Source organism: Pelmatolapia mariae, linkage group LG17, assembly GCF_036321145.2.
Source record: "Pelmatolapia mariae isolate MD_Pm_ZW linkage group LG17, Pm_UMD_F_2, whole genome shotgun sequence".
NCBI classification, from domain to species: Eukaryota; Metazoa; Chordata; class Actinopteri; order Cichliformes; family Cichlidae; genus Pelmatolapia; species Pelmatolapia mariae.
In genome coordinates, this window is record NC_086242.1 from 163,716 (window position 1) to 190,511 (window position 26,796).

The 26,796-nt window shown below is 44.3% G+C and overlaps 2 protein-coding genes across 2 annotated transcripts in view; one reads left to right on the forward strand and one right to left on the reverse strand.

Moving 5' to 3' along the window:
* Positions 1-23,782, forward strand: part of cog5 (component of oligomeric golgi complex 5) — a 49,377-nt gene extending 25,595 nt beyond the window's left edge. Inside the window, exons 7-22 of the mRNA XM_063460827.1 lie at positions 1,849-1,979; positions 5,976-6,135; positions 8,435-8,547; positions 8,656-8,733; positions 11,940-12,021; positions 15,569-15,773; positions 17,121-17,282; positions 17,499-17,598; positions 17,897-18,007; positions 18,455-18,517; positions 20,523-20,626; positions 21,264-21,501; positions 21,594-21,670; positions 22,586-22,712; positions 22,813-22,892; positions 23,567-23,782. Of these exons, the coding sequence (XP_063316897.1) occupies positions 1,849-1,979; positions 5,976-6,135; positions 8,435-8,547; positions 8,656-8,733; positions 11,940-12,021; positions 15,569-15,773; positions 17,121-17,282; positions 17,499-17,598; positions 17,897-18,007; positions 18,455-18,517; positions 20,523-20,626; positions 21,264-21,501; positions 21,594-21,670; positions 22,586-22,712; positions 22,813-22,892; positions 23,567-23,675 (1,940 nt within the window). The 3' untranslated portion in view covers positions 23,676-23,782. The remainder of the gene's footprint in view (positions 1-1,848; positions 1,980-5,975; positions 6,136-8,434; positions 8,548-8,655; positions 8,734-11,939; positions 12,022-15,568; positions 15,774-17,120; positions 17,283-17,498; positions 17,599-17,896; positions 18,008-18,454; positions 18,518-20,522; positions 20,627-21,263; positions 21,502-21,593; positions 21,671-22,585; positions 22,713-22,812; positions 22,893-23,566) is intronic.
* A 119-nt stretch (positions 23,783-23,901) lies between these two features.
* On the reverse strand, positions 23,902-25,898 carry ndufa5 (NADH:ubiquinone oxidoreductase subunit A5). The gene is made up of 5 exons (XM_063460830.1): positions 25,814-25,898; positions 25,130-25,174; positions 24,850-24,966; positions 24,713-24,778; positions 23,902-24,099 (listed from the first exon to the last, which is right to left on the reverse strand). Exons 1-5 carry the CDS (start codon positions 25,832-25,834, stop codon positions 23,998-24,000), a joined length of 351 nt encoding a protein of 116 aa, XP_063316900.1. The 5' UTR covers positions 25,835-25,898; the 3' UTR covers positions 23,902-23,997.
* Positions 25,899-26,796: the final 898 nt, after the last annotated feature.

Below are 26,796 nucleotides of genomic sequence, written 5' to 3' on the forward strand. Positions count from 1 at the left end.
GCCAGCTTTGACAGGGAGGTATTAATGAATGTTTTGGGAATGATAACGAGTCAGAGGAGCTCTGTGTGGCCAAAGAGAAGCCAGGTACTGCTGCAATGTGGTCTGGGAAATGCTACGTTTCCATGAAGCACATAATACTGCTCTCATTGTTCTGCCTCTGGGTCTTAGACCGTGATCTTATGTTCCCTTTGAACTGCAGCAGCTCCAGCTCTGCAGCCCTGTTGTCTCCTCTGTGGTTCCTCTAGCTCTCGTTCCATTCAGTATCGCTGGTCTACTCCATGCATCACTTGGTCCTGTGTGTAAACAATGCAAATAGTTGTGTGCTTTAAAAAAAATCCCACATGCCATCTGTGCGTTACTGAAGATCCACATGACTCTTGTTTTCTGCACAGGTCATCTAAGCAAGTGTAACACTGTCCCATTAGAGTGGCTGCTGTAGTGGTTGACACATTCACCTAACAAGCCAAAGATCCCGGGTTCGTTTCTGGGTGGAGGTGGGAATCATAATGGGATTGCATCAGGAACAGCATCTGGTGTAAAACCACTCAAATATGCGGAAGTAACCGCAGTGAAGGCTCATTGGGCGTAGTTGGGCCTGCCATGCGTGGTGTGATATTAGAGCAGCTGTTACTGTTATCTCTTTGTTCTCTATTTAACACGCTGAATGAATTTACCACGTGTGTACAAAAGTATAATTTTTCCTTTTGGGTCTAGCACAGGGGTGGGCAATCTCAGTCCATGAGGGCCGGTGTCCCTGCAGGTTTTAGATCTCACCTTGGGTCAACACACCTGAATCACATGATTAGTTCGTTACCAGGCCTCTGAAGAACTTCAGGACATGTTGAGGAGCTAATTTAGCCATTTAAATCAGCTGGTTGGTTCGAGGACACATCTAAAACCTGCAGGGACACTGGCCCTCGTGGGCTGAGATTGCCCACCCCTGGTCTAGCACATAATGGCCTGCATTATCTGTGCATATTTAGACACGAGTCAGAAAAGACCCAGTTTCATTCTTAAACACAAACCTAGAAGGAGGCAAAGAGACGTGGAGCTCATCTGTTTCATCGTGCTCTCTGGCAACCAGCGCACTGGGTCTGAGGCTTCAAACAGATTGGTTTTGAATTGAAGGTGGCTGCTGTCCAACTCCCTCGTCCTCTGTGTCTCATCTTGCCACCTGCCTGTAAATACTATTCACCTCTCTCTCTCTCTCTCTCGCTCTCTCTCTCTCTCACTCTCTCTCTCTCTGGGAACAAACAATCTGCAGCTCTAGACAAATAGCATCTCTGAAATGGGTTGTTATCAGTCCCGGTCACTCTTTCCGCCTCTCTTCTCATATTCAACAGCTGATGTCCTTTTATTTTTCGGTCCTCTCCATCTATCAAAACATAGCCGTGTACTGGAAACATCCATCTGTCACAGGGGGGTCGAGCCTATCCCAGCAAGTCCAACATTGCATTCAAAAAAATAAATAGAGACAGTTTCTAAATGGATATATTTCACAGTAACACAAATACCAGAATAATTTTAAACATGAAATTTTTAGTGAAGAAATCGATTTTCTTCCTTTGTTGTGAGAAAACCACGTTAAGAAGGATTCTGTGTGCTTTACTGTGAAGTAAACTAACTATAACTATATCATCCAGAAATTGTCACTAATTGTCTTTGAAATTTGAAGATTGTTTGTATGCTTGTATGCGCCGTATGGGACTTGGCAGGACCCAACAGTCAGATACTTTTGATGTGTCTGTTTTAAATTGCAGATTCTGACTCATGTTGATGGTTCAGGCTTTGCTCTTTAATAACTTTTGACAGATCCATGTTCAATATTCTCCTGTGTGCTTTCTCCAGACTATCTGTCACAGGGTGTGGATCTGAGTGGCATCGAGGTGATCGAGAACGACTTGCTGTTGATCAGCAGAGCCAGGCTCGAGGTGGAGAACCAGGCCAAGCGGTTGCTGGAGCAAGGAATGGAAATCCAGGTAGAAAATATCATTCTTTTGTTTTCTACCTGTACTGCGCTGTCTGAGACCCGGTGTGCTGCCTGAGATTTAAGCCTCCTAAGGGAGAATGTCAGTGACTTATCAGGCTCCAGTAACACTGGCTGAGAGACCAGTCAGTCTTCACCTGGCAACCACTAACTGGTTGCGGCTATTCCGAAACCAGTTGGCAAATGGTTTCTGGAGGTCGCTGGCAGTCACAGTGAGAGCTGTGATGGCTTTTAGATGCTGCTGTTGCGAGTAGTGTGCATGTAAGAGTGTGAAATACTTCTCACCAAGCAGTAGTGAAAATGTTAAAAAACACAAAATAGCATCGTATGTTTGTGATCCTTTAAAAACATAGCAGTTATGGGAGTGGTGATACAGTTCTTTGCAATATTTGATAATGAAACATCTACGAAAGAAGAGTTCATTTATGGTGATGAAGAAATAACAACATTAGAGCTATTTCATGTTTAAGTGTGTGAACCCAAAGAGATGCTGAGCAGGAGTTGAAGCTGCTGACAGAGTGGAGATTAGTGGGAGACTGTGACTGTAAAGTTCCTGTGAACGGCTATGTCTGCATCGAGACAATAAGCTGTTCCTCCAGAAATAGACAAACGACACACACACACACGCAGACACACAGACACACAGACACACACCTCTGTCCCCCCGGTGTATTCCACCCACAGCAGAAGTATTTTTATCCTGACCACTGCTGTGTGTGTGTGTGTGTACACATATGAAAAACGCACACATCACACATACTGTATGTACTGTATGGACACACAGTGACAGCTTCTTACACAGTTGCTTGTTGTGAATGTTATGTAAGCTTGGACGTGCTGGCTGTGTGGGAGATTCACCTCAGTCCTCTGATTTTTGCTAGCAGAGACCCTGTAGCCCATCTGGTGAGTGGGAGCTCCACTGACCCACGTAAAAAAAAAACAAAAACAACAAAAAACCCACGCCGCTCGTCTTTATCTAAAAAAACAAACAAACAGCAGCTAAAGTCTGTAATGTTAATATTATGGGTAACTCTGTTTTTATGAACATCACTGAAGAGCGCTGTTAGGGACTTTGTTCGTCTGGTATCCTGACAGAGTCTAACGTTAAGGGTTTTAAATGTAAACGTAGCACCGGTCTAATAACGGTGGTTCTTTCACTGTTTCATAGGAACACAGATTAGCTTAGAAATCATCGGCTTAGCTTTCACACTCTGCTTTCTCTTCATGACCGCTGACTGCTGCAGTATCCGCATCACTGCCAAAACTGCACCAATCCGTCTGTCAGTGTCCCACTTCACTCTACCTTTCCTAGCGCAGAGGACCCAGAGATACTCGACTGCTCCTGTGGGGCAGCTGCCCATTCCTGAATCGGAACTCAGCCCTTTCTGACTCTAAGGTGCTAACTCTCATTTTTGCAACTTCACACCATTGGCTGCAAACCAGAGAAAACTGCCTGATAAAACCACAAAGATAAAATCGTCACCGACGGGGAAACCCTGCAGCTGCTGACTGCCTCTGGAAATGCTGTCTGTGATTGTTAACCCAGCTCTCAGGATGGTTCTTGGTTTGACATACAGCATAGAAACTAAACATGTCACAGTATTCCCTGAAACCCCTCTTTTCCCTGATCATTAATAACATTTAATTTAAATGTATAATAATGGATAACACAGCAGTTGGGAGTACATTTCATTACAGTAGATGTCTCTCTAGAAGCACTGTGACTAAATAAAGACATATAATTCCTTCTCTGTTATCTTCTTCAGTACCATGTGCCGACACACTACTTTCAAAGAGGTCGGTTACCTTGTTAATACTTTTACTGCGTATGACTCTGGATACTGTGACTCCTCTGAGAAAGAAACCTTGGCTCCCTGGTATAACTCTCAAACGTGCACCTTAAACACATTACCCGTAAGCTGGAGAGGAAATGGCATCTCGCTAAGTTAGAAGGTCTTCATTTAGCCTGGAAAAAAGAGTCCTCCGTATAGCTGGGACGTCTTCATCTTCATCGCTGGTTTAAGAAAATAAGAACAACCCCAGGTTTTTCTTCAGCAAGGTAGCCAGGCTGACAAAGAGTCAGAGCTCTGCTGAGCCAAGCGTTCCTTTAACCTCAGTACTGACTCCATGGACTCCTTCACAGATGTTCACCATTACAGAAAACATCAATCATAAAAAGGTGACTTTAATTCCTGGGATGCTTAGTGTTTATTCTTCTGTCATCTTTTCTCACTCACTGTGTTTCTACACAGGACAGCAGGGTGGCACGGTGGTTAGCACTGTTGCCTCACAGTTCAATTCCACCATCAGGTCTTTCTGTGTGGAAAGACCCCGGCATGGTGTGTTTGCGTGGGTTCTCCCCGGGTACTCTGGCTTCCTCCCACAGTTTATACACTACTTTTAGATATATTAATCTCTGGCTCTCTCTACAGCGAGTCTGTCTCCCTCCCCTCACCCTCAGCCAGTCACAGCAGATGGCCCCGCCCCTCCCTGAGTCTGGCTCTGCTGGAGGTTTCTTCCTGTTAAAAGGAAGTTTTTCCTTCCCACTGTCACCAAGTGCTTGCTGATAGGGGGCTGTCTGTTTCTTGGGGTTTTCTCTGTATTATTGTGGGGTCGTTAAATTACAGTATAACACGCCTTGAGGTGACTGTTGTTGTAATTTAGCACTATATAAATAAAACTGAAGTGAAATGAATTGAATTGATTGCTACAGGGACCAATTGGCCAATAATAATGGTTTTTGGAGACCTGGTCCTTCTGAAACACCCCCAACAGGAATCCCTGAGGGACGTAGCTGAGTGTCTTCTAGAAGTCCACAACACTCATCTAGATTGGCTGAGCAAACGCCTTGAATATCTTCAAGAGGATAACGAGCTTGTTCAGTGTCCCATGGCCAGAAACCCCATCGTTGTTCTGGCTCTGAGGTTCTTCTAACAGCTGGGCTCTCCTCCCCCCCACAATGGTCCCTAATGGGTAGGGACCAACACCCCAGTCAACATGACTGAAGTCACAATTTGTCCTTTCAGGAGTAAGTTGATATATAATGTCAGTCTACGTCAGTTATTGCTGTCAGGACAGGTTAACTTAGCTTAGCATAAAGACTGGAAATACAGGAGAGCAGCTAGCCGGGTTTGTTCAGACTTACCAACTCCTCAACATCTCACTGACGAACATGTTTGAAGAAATTAAAAAATGACTAGGATGTTTCTTAATGAACAGCAGCCAGTACTTCTGTGGTATTTCTGCTTGTTTCCTGGCAACGTTGTTGTGATGACAAGACTGTGGCAAGTTTACCCCCTGGCACATTTCACGAGAGAGACGTGGCACTCATATAATCCTGAAGAGATTGTCCTGCCCCTTCAGAGGCGATCGACGTCCATGAATGCATGCACACAGTAGAGGCCGAGGACAGTTTCCGCTGTATGTAGCAGTCATATTAACTTGTTACGTTCTATCTAAGTGCTTCTGATGTTTACTTGGATTACTGTGTCCATAATGAGAATTAGCACGTGCTTGGAGATTAGACGAGATACCGATTCATTCAACACTCGAGCACTGAGTCACAGACTCACAACGCGTGTCTGTGTGTGAGTGTGTTTGTTTGCAGGGCGGGGATTTATCAAGTGTTACAGTAGATATGCATGAGCTCACTGCATGTTTACAGAAGCTGGCAGGAGCACTCACAAAGCTAAGAAGTGTAGTGCAGGTCAAGTTAGCCAAACAGTTTTTAGCGACCTTATTAATGCTATCAGAAAGGCTTTTATAGAAGATAACTCAAAACTGACACTGACAAAAACAATAATGTTACTTTTCTCCGCATCAAATGGTTTTTGTTCTTGTGTGAATTAAGCTAAATGTAAATGAATGTAGCAGTGGACCTGCAGCTGCTTCGTTCTGTGAGATCACTGTAACAGTGACTTTTAAAGCTGTCACCAAACAGACGCCTCATTCATTTTCACCCCCCCCCCTTCTTTCTTTTGATAATCAGAACCCAACCCAGGTTGGCACAGCCCTTCAGGTCTTCTATAATCTGGGTAATCTCAGAGAAACCATCAGCCATGTGGTTGGGGGTTACCAGACCACCATACAGGACAACATCACTAGTGCCCTTGACATCAAAGGCCTGACACAGCCAGCTAACCCCAGAGGTAAGCCTGAAGAAGACTGTGCTTCAGAAAGGTTTGCCCACTGAGTGCATTGTTCTCATTTGTAATGATCAAACAGAAGAATATTTAATAATTGGATCTATTTCATGAGTTGGTTTGAAAAACAGTGGTGTGAACAAGTGTTTGCCCCCTTTGTCACACATAAATGTTTCAGATCAATTTGAATATTGGACAAAGATAACACAAGTAAACACAAAATGCAGTTTCTAAATGAAGGTGTTTATGATGCAGACTGCTTCTGCCAACATTTGTGAAAGAATGGGTCACTTAGTGAATTCCAGATTGGTACTGTAATGGGATGCCACCTGTTCTGATATTTCCTTACTACCAAATATTCCATAGTCAGCTGTTAGCGGTATTCCAACAAAGTGACTGGGAATGACAGGACCTCTGCCTTGTACAGTCACAGAGCGGGGTCAGCTGATGCGGAGGCGCATCGCGCACAGAGGTCCCAACTTTCTGCAGAGTTAGTCGCTGTAGACCTCCAAACTTCATGTGGCCTTCAGATTAACTCGGTGTGTACAGAGCTTCATGGAAGCTGTTTGGATCCAAGCATTACATCACCAAAGCGGTGTGTTGGAAGCAGTGGTGTAGCGAAGCTGTGAAGTTGCGCTTCTCTGGGTTTGGCAGCTGCCAGGAGAATGATGCTTGTTTCACTGCGCTGTGCCAAGTTTGTGGGAGGGGGGTTACAGTCTGACTAGGGATGGGTACCGGCACCGGTTCTGACATAAACGGTAGTAACCAGACCGAAAAGCAGCGCACATTTCGGTGCTTTTTTTCTTGAGATGTCATACACTTTGGATTCTAGCCAATCATTTTACCTTTCCAAGGATAGTAGGCGGGCCCAGGTACGTACGTTCTTTAGAGCAGAGCTACAGATTAAAAATGCCCAAGGCGAAGCGGTCAAAAGTCTGGCTGTACTTCACAGCAAAAGATGCAAACTCAGCAGCCTGCAACAAGTGCTTTAAGGTGATACTGTGATACTGTCAAAGGAGGTAACGCCTCGAATCCGATGAAACACCTGGCGACGTATAGCGTTTTTTTAAAAGCCGAGAAATGCACCGTGTTTGATAGCTTGCTGCGAGACCTCACACCGGCACATCTACTGCGGGTGTGGTGCCTGTTATCGGACCTGGAGTTAGCAACATCCCCCAAAAACCCGAAGAGGAGAGTCCTGGCCCCTAGCCCTGCCAGTGTAGCAGAAATGATGACGGATGATGATGGCAGCAGCAGCCGTTCTTCTCTGCGTGAGTAGTTTAATGTTGTTCGTGTGTAATTTACGTTGAGTAGGCTAACCACGTTATTAAATTAACGCATGTAAGGTGAACTAGCAAACACCGTCATAGTTACATGAGGCTGTCTTCTTGTTTGATGGCAGATGCTCCCTTCACCCTGGCCAAAAAGGCTAAAATGACCAAAGAAAAAGAGGGAAACAGTTAAACATGAGAGGTTTTTGGACCAATTTTGTGTTTTTTCCATTGATTAAGCACTGCTTCCAGCCAAGAGTAATACCATATATGCCCTATAGCTGCAGAAGGCTAACATTGTTATCTTTTTACAAAAAACAGTTAAACATGAGAGATTATTGGACAAAGTTTGTGTTTTCCATTGTTTAAGCACTGCCTCCAGCCAAGAGTGATACCATATATGCCCTATAGCTGCAGAAAAGGCTAACATTGTTATCTTTTTACAAAAAAACAGCTAAACATGAGAGGTTTTTGGACAAAGTGTGTGTTCTCCATTCTTTAAGCACCGGTTCGAGCACCGTTTAAGCACCGGCACCGTTTCAAAAGTACCGGTTTGGCACCGGTATCGGATAAAACCTAAACGATACCCATCCCTAAGTCTGACCTCACCAATGTGCTTCTAGGATGGCCAGAAATTCCCACAAACACCACAGACACACTTCCAAACCTCATGGAAAGCAGGTAGAGTCGAAGCTTTTGTAACTGCAAAGGGCACATCGTACTAAACTCTGTGGTTTAAGAATGTTGCTCATGTGTTTGATGGCAAATGAGCAAATACTTATCTCGGTCCTCTGTGCCACTGAACTCCACAAAACTATTAAAAACTGTATGTCAGTATTATTCCATTACTGAAACTAGTCCCCAGCGTATATACTGCAGTATTTCACACTAAATTTGTTAAAATCTGCAATCTTTATGAGACTATATTTGTAGGAAAGACTGCTGTTGTTGACACATGTTGAGTAAACCTGGAGAAAATCTAATTAGGAAGCTGCTTTGTTGCTGGAAATGATTTGTGGTTGATGTTCCTCTAGGCGCTCCTGGCAGAGCAGTACTACCAACACCAGGCAACACAGCTGCTTTCCGTGCTGGTCTGTGGACCAACCTGGAGAAACTGATGGACCAGATATGTGCTGCATCCAGACAAGTACACATACATATACACACTGAAGCCCAAGCGTTAAATAAAACAGCACAGCTGCCAGCGTGGCTGATGAATTAAGTACGAGGCCATCTTTGTTGTGTGTCGTTTCAGGTGCAGCACCTGCAGGAAGTTCTGATGAAGAAGAGAGACCCCGTCACTCACGTGTGCTTCATTGATGAAATCATCAAGGTGGGTGAGCTATACTGCTACTCTGGTGTTTCATTAATGAAACCCAGTAATACTACTCAAGCAAAAGTCACATGCAGAATAACCAGGAGACTTTACATGTCAGTTGGTCCAAATGGAAATAAAATACATGCTGCAGACCTCAGTAAATTATATTTTTATAGTTACTCTCAGTACTCTGTTCCCCTGGTGTCCCACTCGCGAAGGAAGCATGAGTCCCAAAGAGGTGTTTAAAAAAACCAGGACAATGTTCAAATTTGAGATCAAGCCCATTTGATTTGTTTATACAGTGTTGAGAGAAAGAGTTTGGCCCCATCCTGATGTTTGTCACACTTAAATGTTTCAGATCAAACTGTAAATGTTAGACAAAGATAACACAACACACAAAATGCAGTTTCTAAATGAAGGTGATTTTTATTAAGGGGAAAAATCTGCATGTGTAAAAGTGATGGCCCCCTGGTGGGCCCCCTCAGCGTTTGTAATAACTGGCAGTGAGTCTTTACAGCTCTGTGGAGGAATCTGGGTCCTCTCATATTTGCAGAATTGTTGTAATTCAGCCACATTGGAGGGTTTTTGAGCATCAACCGTGTTTTTTAAGGTCCTGCACCAGCGTCTCAGTTGGATTCAGCTCAGGACTTTGACCAGTCTTCATTTGGTTTTTCTTAAGCCAATCAGAGGACGACTCACCGCTGTGGTTTGGATCATTGTCCTGTTGCAGAACACAAGCGTGCTTCAGCTTGAGGTCGCAGAAAGATGTTGGGACATTCTCCTTCAGGATGTTTTGGTCGACGGCAGAATTCATGGCTCCATTTACCCAGAGGTGTAAAGTAACAGAGTACAAATACTTTTGCTCAGGCTGGTCCTATTTAAGGTATCTGTTGATTGAGAACAGGTGTGGCAGTAATCAGGCCTGTGTGTGGCTGAAGAAATCAAACTGACACACCACAGTTAATTCATTTTATAACCACGGGGCCATGCAGGTTTGGATTTTCTCCCCCTTAATAATAATCACCTTCATTTAGAAGCTGCATTATGTGTTTGTTTGTGTTATCTTTGTCTAACATTTACATTTGTTTGATCGTCTGAAACATTCAAGTGTGACAAACATCAGTACGGGTGCAAACACGTTCTCACACGGTGCCCAGCAGCACGAGTTCATTTGCCTGCCTCCACAGAAACCGAGTTGTAGAAATGAAAGCAGGAGAATGTTACTATGGAAACAAAGCTCTCACCAATTACCCAGAGATGGAGGTGTGAGTTTGGGACCTAATGACATGTCTAAATGCAAGTCTCCTCAGCAGTGCAGCAGCACCATCAGCTTCACTGTTATGGACACAAGTATGCATGTAAGAATGGACTGACTGTCAGCAGCTCTGAAAGCATTACATGAAAATATGTTGAAGGTACAGTCAAAGTTCTGCACACCAATTAAAGAAGTGCATTCAGACATGTAAATGTGACAGAAACAGCTGTAAATTATTATGAGGAAGATGTTATTTTGCATCATGTACTCAGGAGTGTAGCTGAATAACACCTCGGTGATTCTGAAGTAGTTGTTACATTTCTGGGGCTTTTTTATGCACAGTTACACACAATTATGCAAAAACCTTTTTGTTCTTCCACGTTACAGGAGCGCTTGTTTCCCCTCCATCACAGTTTTTCATGTGATAACAGTAAACTCACCACACGCCCATTCTACTCACAGAGAAAATCTCTGTGTGACAAACATGTGGCTGACATGATCAACTGAGCTGATGAAACTCTGTTTAGTTCTCCACACTTGGTCAGTGTCATGCACCTAAAATCATAATAATATATTAATAATCATATGTCAGTAATATGTGAAGTTACTGTAACTACGAGTGGATTCTGCAATAGAGAATGCAACAGCCAGATATGAACCCACTCCCAGAGATGAGCCAGTCCTTGCCAGTACTCTTTACCAGCCCTGTAACTTTTTGCCGTGTCTTTTCATTTCTAAACCGCAGTGTTAAAACTCTGGCTGTAAAAATCAGATGATAAGTTCAGGATCCTGTAAGCAGGAGATGAGCAGACCCCAGCAATCAGCCACTCACAGTCAAGCCCCCACTCTGTAAATAAAACACAGACCGGTTCTTTGTACTCTACCTGAACACTAAAAGGGCTTTATATACAATATTCACACGCACTCATACAAGGACTGTGCTTTCTATCTAACATCCACGTACATTGGATTTACAGCTTGGAAACTTGGAGCATACCCACCAACCCAGAGTTAACAAAGTGTTGCTTTGGCAAAATAAGCATGAACTGTAAAACTTGTGTGTACTGCCAAGATTGCTGAGCATGTCCTCACTGAGCACTGAGCAGGCTCTATCCATGAATGGCTCTACGTTACTGAGAAGCAGATTAAATCCTTGTTTTTGTGCTTTCCTGACACTAATACTGGAATGCACTAAGTTATTATGGATCTGGATCTTTCAGAGAGTGACTTTCGTCCTGTCTGCCTCCCCTCATACCCAGCTGACCCTCCTTCCTCTGGTTACGCTGAAGGGAGTTTTTCCTCCCCACTGTCATCAAGTTCTTGCTCATAAAAGCAGTGGGGGCTCTTTAGCTTACAGTATAATGCATTTTGAGGTCACTGTTGTTATAAATAAAACTGAATTCAATTTGAAAAAAAACTGAATTGAAACTTGTGTCTATATTCCGACATCCAACTTCCAAAGTAACTTTGGTTTCTGTGTTTCTAATTAACAAACAAAGACAGATGTGCAGACAGTGGGGAAAGTGGGAGGTCAGAGGTCAGAGGCATGCCCAACAGACCTGCAGCATGCTTCTCTAATAGAGCGCTGAGAACAATACACAGGAACATGCCCGGTTCCATGAAATAATTAAAGCACTTTCCATAATCAGGTTATGTATGTTGATGTGTGTATGTGTCTGCAAGTTCATGTTTCATACATGTTTTGATGGTAGTTCCTGTGTGTCGATGCAGGTGTGAGTTTAACCCGTCAAACGTGGGAAAGTGTCACACAGAGATTTTCTCTGTGAGTAGAACGAGCGTGTGGTGAGTTTACTGTTATCACATGAAAAACTGTGATGGAGGGAAAACAAGCGCTCCTGTAACGTGGAAGAAAAAGGGTTTTGTAGGGCGCTGGTTACTGGCACCGGTTAACCAGGGCGACGTGGTCGAGTGTCAGATAATCAGTATTTCTTTGTTTTACCAACAGGATGGTCAGCCTGATATCCTCTACACCTTCTGGAACAATATAACTACGACGCTCAGTGAAGAGTTTCATAAAGCGACTGAAGGTGAGACTGTTGATTCTCCCGTTTTCACTCCTGTGCACCAACGTCTGTCATGAGTTTTCTTTTCACACAGATTCAAACAGAGTTTGTTCCACTTGTCGAGCTGTTGTGTAAGAAGGTAAATGTTCTGTGTTGTGCATATGTAACAGAAGCATCGCCATGTCCCAGAGCGCACCGTGCTTTGGGTGAGCTCAGTCCCAAACCTGCAGACACATCCTGTTTTCTGTGTTTATATACAATCCAGATGTCATAGGGAGAACACTGGACAGGTTACCCATCTGTTAATAACGCGGAGAGACACACACTCGAATATTCACACCTGTGGTCTGTTCATGCATGTTTTTGGACTGTGGGAGGAAACCAGAGTATGCAGAGAGAACATGCAGACTGCATACAGAAACACCTCAGTATGGCTCTGAACCGCAGGACTTTCATGCTGTGGAGCCACAGTGCTAACAACAATACTAAATAAATCCATTCTCGTGCTCGGTGAGGAAGCCGAACATGCAAACACCACACCAGCGTGCTTCCTTTTAGAAATACTCCCAAGTTCTTTATGTCTGTAACAAAGTTAAATGATGACCATTATTTCTACATTCAAATCATTTGTTGTAATAATATTTATTTTTTCATTTTCCGTTAGTAGATCTATTTTCGTTCCCAGTTGAAATTTCATGCAAAGCACTTAAAATTGACAGAATAGACACTCTGACAGAGCAACAGTGTGCAACCCCGAGTTAAAGGTTTCGGCTGGATCACTAAGCATCCTAGGGTCACCACGGCGACATGTGTGATTTGTCAGAGCGCTGAGCCGTTTGCTCTTCCTGGTGCAACCCTGAAGTGGTGACCTTTCACCCCTCACGTGAATGTGTTACCCACAACACGATGCAGGGTCTGTTAGGCCTGCACAGAAATAAGAAATAAATATTTTTGGTCTATTTATATAAAAATGTCTGCATGTAAAACCAGACATTACCGGCTTTAGCCTTTCCCCTGTCCTGCAGAGAGCCGTGTGGATTCTCTGAGCCTTTGCCCATGAAGTCCTTCACAGAGAGTCAAACCTCCCTACAGGGTTTACACTCAGTTCCAGAGGACTCTGGATGCTGTGGGGCTATCTTGGCTGGACAGTGAATCTGGATTGGCAGGCTTCCCTTTTTAAAGAAGTATGCAAGTGTACTGGAGAATTTGTTTTGTGGGATGTGACTGAGTGTCCTGATGGGGGTTATCTCAGAACATAGTGTTGGACTCTCCAAAAGTTGAATCTGTTCATCTGGACGTAGCGTTTTGTGGGAGAAACGTTTCGTCACTCATCCAAGTGACTTCTTCAGTCTCAGCTGACTGCAGGTTTCAATCTTATAACCAGCACATTTGCATAATGACTGAAACCAGCCCACTGAAGGAACAATGGGCTGGGAGGTCAGTTCTTTAATCATAATTATGCAAATTCTCATGACCATTGATCAACAACCACTGACCAAAACCCACTGATCAAAGACCACTGATCAATGGCCATGAGTCCCATTCACAGAGAGTTGGGGAATGGCTGCAATCACAGCATTGCAAGTGTTGGACTAGTGATAGTGTTGGACTCACTGTTTCAGGCTATTTGGTCCCTGTACGTGTCTCTTTTTTGGGCAGTCATTGCAAACTGCACTGGTGTTGGTGTGTGACATGCTGTGAGTGAACATTAGCACATAACCCTGTAATGATGCACACACATGAGATGCGGTTTCTGATTTCACTCAGAAAAAACAGCTTACAAATTGTCTTTGACATGCAGTTAGTTGATGACAGTTGTGGCCAAAAGCTGTGGGCAGAAACCAAAAGAATGAAACTGTGTCTGGAAACAGCAGAAATGAGCTTCGGGGATTTGGGTCGTGCCTTAGAGACAGGAGAAGGAGTTTGATCATTCAAGGCTCACAACAGATCTGCTGCACCTCCACAGCCGTTTGAGGTGGTTTGGGGATGTGGCTAGGATCCCGATTGGACGCCTCTTAGTTTAGGTGTTTCAGGATTGGCCTGCAGGGGGACAGACCTAGGGCACGCTGCAGAGATGGGTCAGTGTGGCTGGTTTGGAAACACCTCTGTGTCTGCCTGGAAGAGCTGGAGGAGGGAGTCAGGGGGAGGGGTGTCTGAGCATCTGTCCTGAGTTTGCTGACCTCAGTCTAGTCTGTCAGCAGATGGCGGTGGATGGAAGCAGGTTTTTTGTTTTGCTAAGAAAATGAGCATTTGGAAATGTGGTGTGGTTGTTGGGGCTGCTGGGCCTCGTGTCTAACTGCAAAGTTTTAAACACACATAAGAACCAACAACTTTGTCAGTATTGAATAAAATACATATAAATAAAAGTTCTCATCTTTTCCTCTCTGGTGTTAAATCAAACATCTGTCCATTACCACTGTTTCTGCTGAGTAGAATCATCTGGAACGAGTTTAAAATGTTTGCAGGTTTTGGTTTAACTCAGTAATCATCCCTCAGGTGTTCTTCATCTTATCAGACTCTGTGAACTACAGGTGTCCAACCCCAGGCCTCGAGGGCCGGTGTCCTGCAGGTTTTAGATGTGTCAGCTGATTTAAATGGCTAAATGACCCCCTCAGCATGTCTTGAAGTTCTCCAGAGGCCTGGTAATGAACTAATCATTTGATTTGACTTAATTATTCTCTCGCTGTCACATGGAGGCGTTGGGTGGTGAGTGAGAACAGGAGAGGTGGATTTGGCTGCTCGCTAACATTTCACTGTTGTGGCCTGTGTGTGTGTGTGTGTGTGTGTGTGTGTGTGTGTGTGTGTGTGTGTGTGTGTGTGTGTGTGTGTGTGTGTGTGTGTGTGTGTGTGAGTGTGTGAGAGAGATGAATTCCAGAACAGAAGTAAAACAGGAGCGGTGAGCTGTTGAATAATTTGGTCATTTGGAGGCTCGGTTGCATAAGTCTGTGTGTTGTCGTCACTTTAGTCCTTCTGCTCTCTCTGTTTCCATCTGACATATTTTTCTTTCTGTTATCACATTGATTTGCTGTTAACAAGTATCATTTCCTCCTGTTATTGTAACATTTTTACACGTATTTCAGGAAATTGATGAGGTTTTTTCTTTGTTTTTTCAGCTGAGCCAAAACCACACCCACTTTAACACGTTGGTTGGCGTCTGCATTGACCAGCCTGTCACTCGCCCTTCCTTCCATGTAAAATCCACTGAATTGAATTTAATCCAGTCTCATGAAGCCCGTTCATAGAGGTGGTTATATTTTGAACGTTGGAAACAGCCAGGTTAGCGCTTTGTCCTTTTCCCAGTATTAATGCTAAGCTAGGCTAACAATGTCCCGTAGTACACTGGACACTGCTGGCTCACTGACATGTTTTTGCGCTTCGGTTTGTAACGTGGGCGTTGTGGAAAAAACCTGATCGAGCACTTGTGAAGTGTCCAAAATCCTGCAAATGTCCGCTGAGCTGGATGTCTGTGAGATCGCACTTTCTGGTCTCACTCAGAAAAAACTGAAACTGTTCATAAATCCAAACTTTAATTGTGTGTTTTTCTCTGTTTGTGTCTTTGGTTCCTTTGTAGCCTCGTCATTCTTGAAGCAGGCATTTGAAGGGGAGTATCCCAAACTCCTGCGACTCTACAACGAGTTGTGGCGCCGACTGCAGCAGTACAGCACCAGTCTGCAAGGAGCATTAACCAGCAGCGGTGGGATGGACGTGTCTCTGGATATCTCCACAGTAGAGACAGACAACCAGGACCTGTTTACACACGGGAAACAAGACTACAAGTGAGCTCGGTCAAACACAGCAGCACGCACACAACAGCTTGTTCAGTTTGAAGCACAGAGGAAAAGTTGAGTTTTCTTGTTTTGAGTCACATCTTAGTTAAACATTCAGGTAGGAAGTCTGCTCGACTCACAGGCAGAGTTTGTGTCCTCCTTTAGCTTCGAAGGCTTCCTGGATCAGAGGTCAAATGTCTTCACTAAATGTATTTTTAGAAGCAGAGAGACGACCGTTAAGAAACAAGAAAAACACTGCTGCTCAGTGAAGCCAAGAAGCTTAGAGAGCCGTGGAGCTAAGGAACTAGAGACACTTGGAGAAAGTGACAGAGAAGACAAAGTACAAGGTGGTGAGGACAGAAAATAAATGACATCCCACACAAAAGTATAAGAAGAGAAGAAGGAAACAAAGGTATACAAGTACAGCACTGTGCAGTTTATTGTAGTTATGCAACACAACGCTGTAAGGCCTCACATCTTTTTAATGTAATTTCAGTTTTGTTTTATTTCTTTGTGAGTTGGAGACTGGGAGGGATGCACTCCCCCAGTCCACTTATCAAATATGTCGTGCACAGCATTCAGTCGCGTTTCTCTGTCATTACAAAGTTTCAACCCTTTGCTTCTGAAACAATCTCACATTTGATTGTCCGTCTGGTGACACTTGCATCTGATTGGTTCTCACTGTCGGAGGGCAAAAACAGATGGGACAGTGTTTGATAAGAAGGTCTAACAGAGAACAGTGCAATGAGGGATTGTGTGTACACAGTGCAGCAAAAACCTGAGGAACAAAGGAATCGTGTTACTGATGGGGCATAAAGACATGGCAGACACAAAGTCCTCTCGTGTTAGTGCATATCACTAATGACAGGATGTGAGGGCAGATACTTGGAAGTAGAGTTCCTGTAAACACCAGTGTGACATGCTGGGGGGGTACACACATCTGTCTCTTCATGCAAAAGCAAAGGAATATTAGCTTAACTGCATCAAAGTTTATGTACTTTCCTTTTCTTGCATTGTCACAATGTATAAGTTATTAAACAAATGAAATCAGCACTCAGCTCCAGCTGCACTGAACAGTAATACGATTGGATATGGTGGCGTTTCAGTTCCACTTATGTCAGACAGAGAATATCTTTGTTTGATGACGATGATGACACCATGATAACTGAGAATGTTTTTGTGCTTTGAAACATAACCTTACAGGAAAGTCTCCGTCTGTTCAAAGCTTCTCACGAGCAAATTATATCTGTGTGTGTGTGTGTGTGTGTGTGTGTGTGTGTATCTCAGTTCTATTTTGAATGATATTTAATTAATAAATTTAATTCAGTGTGTGTCTTTGTGTGTGTGCTCGTGTAGCCCAGAGAAGGCTCTGAAGGACTCTCTGCAGCCGTACGAGGCAGCCTACCTGTCCAGGTCTCTCTCTCGCCTCTTCGATCCCATCAACTTGGTATTTCCCATGGGGGGGCGCAACCTGCCTTCCAACGATGAGCTAGACAGCATCATCAAGACCATCAACAGGTGTGAAGGCTTTTCATTATCCAACATATCAAGAGTTTGTAGTTTCATAATACTGATCAGTTGATCGTTAATGGAAATATTAAATCAAAAGAAGAAACTAGTGAATGGTTGGGGGTCAAATTTAAAATAAATGTGATTTTTCTTACCTGTTGGAATGTTCTGAATCATTATTAGTGAAAACACACTGTGTGTGATTAAAGCCGGGTTTGTTTGCAGTGAGCTGAACGTCGCCTCGGTGGATCCGAGCCTCTCTTTGGCTGTGGCCAAGAACGCTGCCAAGACGGTCCAGCTCTTCTGTGTCAAGTCTGAACAGCTGGTGCGTACCTCACTTAGTGTGTGCAGTGCTAAAACAACCTTTGAAGGTGCGTTCATGTTGATCACTGAGAGGAGTTACAGAATTAAGTCCAAAATAGTAAATGTGTGGCTGTGGTTCCCTCTCACGCTGATGCTGTGGAAGTGTGAGGGTGAAGGTGCGTGGCTGTCTGTTAGCTGCCAGCATGTCCATGATGTACCTGAGCCTGCTGTGTTAGCACTGCCACAGCGTAAACCCATTAGGACAAAGAAAGCTGTGGGGATGCCGTTTCCTGCTCTCACCTCTCAAACTCTGTCTCCAGTTGTGCACTCAGGGTGATGCCAGCCAAGTGATTGGTCCATTAACAGAGGGCCAGCGGAGGAATGTTGCTGTAGTAAACACTCTGTACCGCCTGCAGCAAGCTGTCACCAAGGTAGGAGTAAGAGCTTCAGTCCAGTTACTACGGCAGCATGTGCAACAGTGTGTGGACTATTAACCCACTGACACAGCAGAAGAAAGGTACAGGATGCTGGGATAGCTCGCTCAGGCCAACTGTGTGAGCAAAGGCTAATGCATGCCGTGAGTTTGAGTCCCCTCCCAGACATTTCATGTCTATAAATGTGTATAAAAGATGATGATGTTGGCGTAACGTAAGAACTGCGTTAATCTCACGTTTCACTGAAACTCTGAAGGGTGAAAAAAGCTTTGAAATTTAACAGTCAAATGTAATTTATTCATTCAGACTTTAATCAGTACATTTCTGTTCTTTTTGATTAGGAATGATTAAAAAATGGGTCTTTTACCCAAATTCAACATAAGCACAATGCAGTATGTATTGTGACTGATGTGTGTGTGCTAACCTGACTGTTTTATCTCATAGATTATTTCAGGCTTGGGATCATGTCCACAAGCTGCTGCAGAGTCCCTCGCTGCTTCTTTGGAGGTATCCTCTTAGCAGTAGTTAAGTACTTCTCTGGTATGCGAGTATTTATCACTAATGCTGTGTCTTCACACACACGTGAACTCGAGTTACATCTCAGTCTGTGATGATGTCGGCTTCAGCGCCTCTGGTCACGTGTGGTTTGTGAGGTCACACCCTCATATTTGACAACAAGGCCTGGCTCGCAGTCTCCACTCTAACGATTCCCAAGGTTTTCTCTCGGGTTAATGTCAGGACTTTAGTCAAATTCTTCCACACCACACGTGTCCGTGTTTTTAAAGACTTTGGCTACGTTCACACTGCAGGCGAAAGCGCATCAAATCCGATTTTTTTTGACCCTATGCGACCCATATCCGATCATGGTATGACAGTGTGAACGGCACAAATCCGATATTTTCAAATCCGACCTGGGTCACTTTCGTATGTGGTCCTGAATCCGATACATATCTGATGTTTTAGAAAGCGACTGCTGTTTGAACGGTCATGTTGCATTAAATCTGTCTTTTACGTCACTGACACAAGACAGACGCCAATTATCAGCGCTCGAGAAGACATCGTGAACACTTCCTGGCCATCCAGTGAAACTGTTGGGAAGACAATGTGAACATTTTATTTGTACTGTATAATCTGCAGATTCTGACAGAAATCTGCAACTATCCTTTGAAGCACCGCTCCTCTAAAACAGCAATAAGGATCATTATTAGGTTATTTACCTTATTATGTAAATAACTTAAAGCAAATATTGGGAAACGTGAAGTCCGAAGTCTTTATATTAAGGGCCATCAGTCAAACAATATTGTTTGGTCTGGGTCTAAACAGAGCGCGTTGTGTGTGACGTCTTCTTTTGCGCATGCGGGCCGCTTTGAGCGTTCACACTAGAGCGCGTTTGGTGTCTCATTTTATTTGTAGTGTGAACAAGCAGACAAAAAAATCGGATTTGATCAAAAAATCTGAATTGAGCATTAAGACCTGCAGCGTGAACGTAGCCTTAGTTCCAACATGACTGCTCATAAAGTTGCATGAAAGTGTCCAAAATGTCTCGGTTTGCTGAAGCGCTAACACTTCCTTAGTTCCTGAAAAACAGCCCCTGCTGTAATCACTCTTCATCACACTTGCTGTTATTCTGACAGTCACCAAATGTACGCTCGTCCATCCGAACCCCAGACAGAGAAACGTTATTGGTCTCTCGCTCCACTGCTCTAGACTCCAGTGGAGATGTGTTCTTTACAGCATCTGATGCTTTGCATTGCATGTGGCGATGAAGGCGCGGCTCAGCTGCTCAGCCGTGGATACCTACTCCATGAAGCTCTTTTACATTGCCTTCATCACTGAGTTGCTGGAAATTTCACAGCTGGGCTTGTTGCACAGGTTGCATCCTATCACAGTACCAAACTGGAATCCACTGAGCTGCTAAGAGCGAGCCGTTGTTTCATGCCTAGTTGCTTAACTTTATACACCTGTGGCCGTGGAAGTGACTGGAACACCTGAATTCTGTCTTTGGGTGGGTGAGCGAACATGTGGAGACTCCTCAGGTGCTGGAGGTTCCAGTCAAAGCCTGAAGCTTACATTAGTTTATCAGAGCTGTGATGACACAACATTAGGCTCATATTTAGGTCAACACAGAGTTTAAAACTTTGTATGTTTTGATCTTTGTTTATATAAAAATCTCTTTTTTGTTTCAGTTTACATGGATTGTTACATTTCATTTGGATTTAAAGTTATAGTTTAATCATCTTCTAAGTGTCCTGATGCTCCAGCTGTCATCTTACACATGTACTGTTAGCAGCTCTGCTAGCTGTACTGTTGGCCCAACATGCTGTTGTCCATCTGGAGTTTCACTGTAACACTATAAAATGTGATAAAACATTAGGCTGTGGATGTCAGTTCATCTATACACGCGTGAGTCTGCTCACCTGACTCCACATGTTGCTAAGGTAGGCGTGATGCTGGTGTCCTCCTGTTCTGTCATGTCACATGACTCTGTTTCTCCTTCTGACCTCTGGTTCAGGGAGTTCAGGCGCTGATGAGAAGTGCAGTGCATCCTCTCCTGCAGTCAGTCACCGACTCCATAGAGGCCATCATTATCACCTTACACCAAGAAGACTTCTCAGGGTCAGTAGTTTCTCTCCCAGCCGCTCTGCATCAACAACAGCTCAGTACATGTTAGAATGTTGTTGGACCAAATGTGCCTGCAACATGACTCATTTTTATTGATTGTAGCTAGAAAATCGAAGACCTTCATGAGTGATTTTAGTCCTTCTAACAGTCAGAACTGTGCCTCTGGTTCACTGACGGCACAGATCACACTTGATTTTCAGATTGAATTCAGTCTTATTTTGAAAGCACAGCAGTAGAGGCCAAGCCTGAGCTTGGCAGGGTCAACGCGCCGTCACTGCTATGAATGAAGCTTAAAGTCCAAAAGCTGCAGCTGGACTCATCTCGTCCTCCTCGCCATCGGCTGCACTTGTTGTTCACCAGTTGGTCCAACATCATTTAACACGAATCAAACGGTTTGGTCCCTCCGAGCAGAAACAGCTGACGCTAACACATGCTCTTGTTTACAAACACAAAAAGTGACACACAGAAGGTAATAAAGAAAAAATGTCATACAGTAACGACCCTACAACATTTGAAAGAAACCTCTAACCTCTCACACTAATCTGCTTTCTACAGTTGTGTTCAGAGTGTTAATGCACAGCAAACACATGTTAAACACATTTCTCCCTCTGATGTGATGTGTGTGCTGCAGGCCTCTGTCCAGCCCCGACAGACCTGATATTCCTTGCTCCCTGTACATGAAGGAGCTGCAGGGTTTTATCTCCCGAGTCATGGCAGACTATTTCAGACACTTCCAGTGTGTGGACTTCATATTCGAGAGCACAGAGTCGATCGCCCAGAGAGCCATCGAGCTGTTCATCCGCCACGCCAGCCTGCTGCGTCCGCTGGGGGAGGGGGGCAAGATGAGACTGGCTGCTGACTTTGCACAGGTAAGGGAGATGCCGTCTGTTTTCTGCTCTTCGGCCTCGTTTCACTCAAAGGCCGATTTTCATTTTGACTTTTCTGTTTTTACGCGTGTCAGATGGAGATGGCTGTGGCTCCTCTGTGCAGACGGGTGTCTGATTTAGGAAAACCCTACAGGATGCTGCGCTCCTTCAGGTGTGTTGGCTTCAATTAACAGTCGTCACAGTTAGATGGTGCACTTTGTTTTTTATGTAAAGAATTACGGCCTAACAGCCAGTAATGGTGATGAACCATGTTAACCATGCAGTACTTTACCTACATGCACTCGGTGCTGTCCCGACCCAGACACTGTGTATTTTTCATAGTAAAACGCTGCATTTTAAATACTACATATCTACAGTACGTACATACTAGTTCCAGTTTATCGTTGCTTTTAATATTACATAAGAAACTGTTGACCTTCATGTTATTTTGGTGAAAGCTGAGAGTTTAGGCACAGCGAGTTATCCAGCGTGGAAACTCCACAAACCTGCTCTGGTTCCAGTCCAAGTTTGTGAGAACGCGAGCAGCAGGAGTCCTTCATCAAACCACCTGATCAACAAACTCCGACATGAAAAAACCCACCGCCGTTTGTCTTACACTGAAACGATCTGCAGTAAAGCTGCAGCCGTTACCAAGTAACTCAGTCTGACACCACGTTTAAATTATACTGAAGGCTGACAGCAGCCGGCCTAGTTACCTGCAGTACAGGGGTGGGTGTAAAGGGGGCCACGGGGTGCACCGGACCATGCTTATTTCAAAGCTTTCGTAACATTTTTCAGATTGAAAGTGAAATATTATCAAAGAATGTCTTAATCAAATCACATAAAAAATAAAAGCTAATAAAACTCTGAGCTCATTTGATCTCTGACTGGATTTTTTCCTCGGGGAAATGGAACCAGTCGAACCAGTTAGACAGTTTCAGTGTTCATTCAGGTGCTCACACAGATGACCGAGGCTTTCATCAGGTTATCAGAGAGCTTTTCCTGTAAGCTCGTCTTCTGAATGAACACGATGAGCAGCAGATGTTTTACATGGAAGGTAAAAAGTGCTGTTTGCTTTGTGTTTGAGGCCGCTGCTGTTCCAGACCAGTGAGCTGATAGCCAGCAGTCCAGCTGTCGGTGAACTGATTCCCTACAGCACCTTACTACACTTCCTTTTCACCAGAGCCCCACCTGAGCTGAAGTCACCTCACCAGGCCTGTAGACACACACACACACACGCGCACACACAGTTCAAGCTGAATCGTCCATCATCGTGTGTATAGTGAACCATCTCAATAAGCCTGTCCCCCACAGAGAGCAGAGTGGTCCATCGCCAGGTACTCACAGTGGCTGGATGATCATCCCTCTGAGAGAGACAGGCTCAGCCTCATCAGGTAGGCTCGGTGACGAAAACACACCTGTTAGAACACTTTGGTCTGTACAACAGGACAGGAGCTGCCAGTGTTACCTGAGCTTAGATTACCTAATCTCAGGGGGCTGTTACTGTGACGAATGAGCTCCCTCTAGTGGTAGACTGACTGTGTGTGTGTGTAACTTAAGGAGTCACTGCTGACTGCCAATAAGAATCCTAACTCAGTATTAGTTTGCACTACAATCAAATCAGATAAGAGTAGCATGACAAATATTTACACCAGCATTAGGTGTTGGGCTTGTTGTACTACATGATGGTGTATTTTGGCTTTAAAGGAAGACGGAACATGAGATCAAACAGACATTTAGTTTGACCTTGAAGTCGTGAGAGGTCCAAAAACACCATATTTAGAATCCCCATGTGTTCCCTACATGCTGCCAGTACAAACAATGGCAGCGAATAGTTTTAAATGGCTGTGTGTTGCATTATTATCGCCTTGACCCTCACATCTGTCGACCTTGAAGGTCAGAGGCCAAATGTGACACGTGTTAAAAATGCACACTGTTATTGTAAGAGTCGCAGTTTTGAGCCACCAACTCTTTACACTGACCTTGAACACCTCGTTGGATACACGTCAGATATGACAACTTACTTGTGTGCACTGTGATAACAGATGTGCTCACTCTGTCCTCTCAGGGGCGCTCTGGAGGCCTACGTGCAGTCAGTCAGGGTTCGGCAGGGGAAGGAGTTCGCCCCCATCTATCCCATCATGCTCCAGCTGTTACAGAGGGCTACCAGCACCTGACAGAACCTCACAGCAGCTGCTCTGTGTTTGGGTCCACAAATAATCTGCTCATTTTTTAACAAGTGTGATCCGGGGTCGAGAGAGAGAGTATTTACAGTAAAAGTAATCTCAGCAGTAACAGCAGAGAGCCTCGTCCGACCACAGAGGAGGACGACGCAGCTTTCTTAGAACAGACTTGCTGATATAAAAGTAATAATTTGTGACACACATCAAAAACTCATCTGAATAAAGGCAATATTTCCAAAACTTTAATGTAGTACTTCATTGAAAGCACAGGTTTTGCCTTCACAGATGGTACGACAGGAACACTACACACGCAGACTCAGATGGGCCACTTCCACTGGTTGGGGGGGGGCTCCTCTACCAGCGGCTCCCACGGCTTCCACTCGGACATCTTCCTCGATAACACCAGCTCACACTCAGCCTGCGCGCAGGAAAAAAAACATCAGCCACAAATACTAATGTATACACTAATACTGTAAAGCAACCATACTTTTCAGTTGAGACAACAACTGCGTTCACATATTCCGCGAGACCGTTCGGTCTTTATGAAGGCTGACGGGAACCAACCGAACACGTCAGCGATTTAATGTCGACCTCAGTGTGAAACAAACAGTAACTCTGTACTACGAGTGTGTCAGCGCCTCCTCTGATGAGAAGAGCACTCTCAGAATAAAAGAGGCTGCAGTCTGTACAAAGCCACGCGCTCATTTAAAGACCTGGGAGCAATACAGTACTACCAGCAGCGTATTAACAGTCTTCAAACCACAGTCGCAATCACTTTAATCCAGGGATTCAATTTTAATCCCTGGATTAAAGTGACCCAAAATGATCTGGACCTGCGCTCCAACTCCTTCAGTTACTAAGCTTGTCACTGTGTTCATGTATGTAGGCTACATAAACATTACATATGGGTGTCATACACCCCTCTGCACTGGAGCTGAACATGAAGTTGTGACTTTTTAGGTTTGTATATGAAGAGTTTTCACTCAGCTTCATCACTTTGATCAGAGTGAGGCAGACTGACTGGGACCTACCTGGAAAATGACCTCTTCAATCTGACCGCAGTTAATTTTCTTCTCTAGCTTCTCAACATCGGGTTCCTGTGAAGAACACAAATCCTGTCAGTTGATCTAAGCTCTGCCATTCATCTCCTGTCTGCTCACACACTGACCGTTTTCACGTGGCTGAAGCGCTCGTTGACCAGCTGCTCCGTGTACTTCCTGTAAGCAGCGTCCTGCGGCATGGTCTGCAAGGACGCCAGGATCTTTGTGTAGAGGATCCTGAGACGCTGAGAGGAACAGCACAGGGTGAGTACACTGCTCAATTCCCTCAGCTTCAATGACAGCTCCATAAACGGCACACGGATAACACGAGTGTGACCCAGGACTAGTCTGGTCACAGCCAAGCGATTAAAAACGAGGTATGTGGTGCAGTCACCATCAGCTGCTCACCTCGTGTGGATTTTGAGACACTGCCAGGCCAACCAAGCCGGTCGTCTGGAAGAGAGGAAAAGGAGAGCTGTCCAAGAGTGGCTAATGTCAATGCTTTCACCTTTAACCACGTGACTCCAGCATCGGCACTCGACCTAAACCAACCCTCAGTCTGTCTGCTCGCACTGTTAACAACCAGCTCCACAGCTGGTTTTATGACTTGGATAAGACACTTGTGGTGGTTAATCACCTCCAACAACATTTCCCTGCTAATGTGGAGCTTCCTTAAAAAACATTCTCTGAAATCCATCAGCCCTCACCTTCAAATATGTGCACTTTATTAACATTACAGGCAGGTTTTGCACTGAGCAGGGATTTTATTTTCCATGTCTGTTGGTCCAGATTCGGGTCACCAGTTAGCCGTGTAAGAGAAGTATGGCTTAACCAGTCTCTTCAAAAGCTCCCACGGGTGTTCGGCTGACTTAACCGTGGGACCGGATTCAAAGTGTTCGCTTTCCTTTAATTTGTCACCACGGACACTGCCGTGCTAGCTCCTTATCAAGTTAGCATGCTAGCACAACGCACAAGCTAGCACAACATGCACAGCGCGCAAATTGAGGTGACAGTACCGTCACCTTAATAAAACTAATACAGCTGTTTTATTGTGTTTCTTACATTAAAACAAAACATGACCTTTACTCATACCTTCTTCAGCAGCCCAGCCATTCTCCAGACGTCAGGAATGCGTCATGATACTTCCGGCTGCTAAATATGACGTCGTTGTTGTCTCTTTTTTTCTCGGCGTTTTTAAAAACGATTTGTTCCTGTCGTAATAAATGTTAAAAATGAGAAAACGCGGACTGTTCTGTGATCATAGCAGCGTAAAACTATATACATGCTATGTATTCACGCTAGCATAGCATAGGTCGGATGTAGGTCCAAACATCTGAACGTTTTGCTTTTATCCAAGCAGACTGTTTGCATCCTGTAGTTGAGGAAATTCTTCTTCCGTATGTAAAATTTGGTTAAAAAATAAAACTGAACTAACTGAAACTGAACCTTGACCTACCCTCACTTTTCTATTTTTACTAGGAAATTGCGCAGCTATTAATTGAAACGTGCAAACATACACGGCAAAACGAGAGTTTATTCAATTCCTGATCAATCAAAAATACCCACGATGGTCCACGGTGTGACCAACTTTATTCCTGCCTTAGCTCTGACCAGGGCTGGACTGGCCATCGGGCATACCGGGCATTTGCCCGGTGGGCCGCTCGTGATTTTTCGTTTTTACGGGCCGATGGTGTTTTATTTCTTTTATTTTTTAACAGTATAAATGAATGGTGGTGGATTGGCCAGTTGGTCATGATCGACTCTGGGCTGGACCAATTACAGCCGAGGAGGTCGAACTTTAAAGTTGAGGTGAAAAGGAACGCGATTTGTGCCGTACTACTTCAGCTAGAAAGTTGCTAATTCAATCATGAAACTGATCAATGATCAGCTGATCGGCTTTTCTCTGCGCCAGAAAGAGGAAACCAGCGGAGGTCGCGCTAAACAACAGCAGCACGTTTAAGCTTGATCAGCTGTTGTTAGAATTTATTTAATAATAATTTCTAGTTCAATTTCAATTCAATTCAATTTTATTTATATAGCGCCAAATCACAACAAAAGTCGCCTCAAGGCGCTTT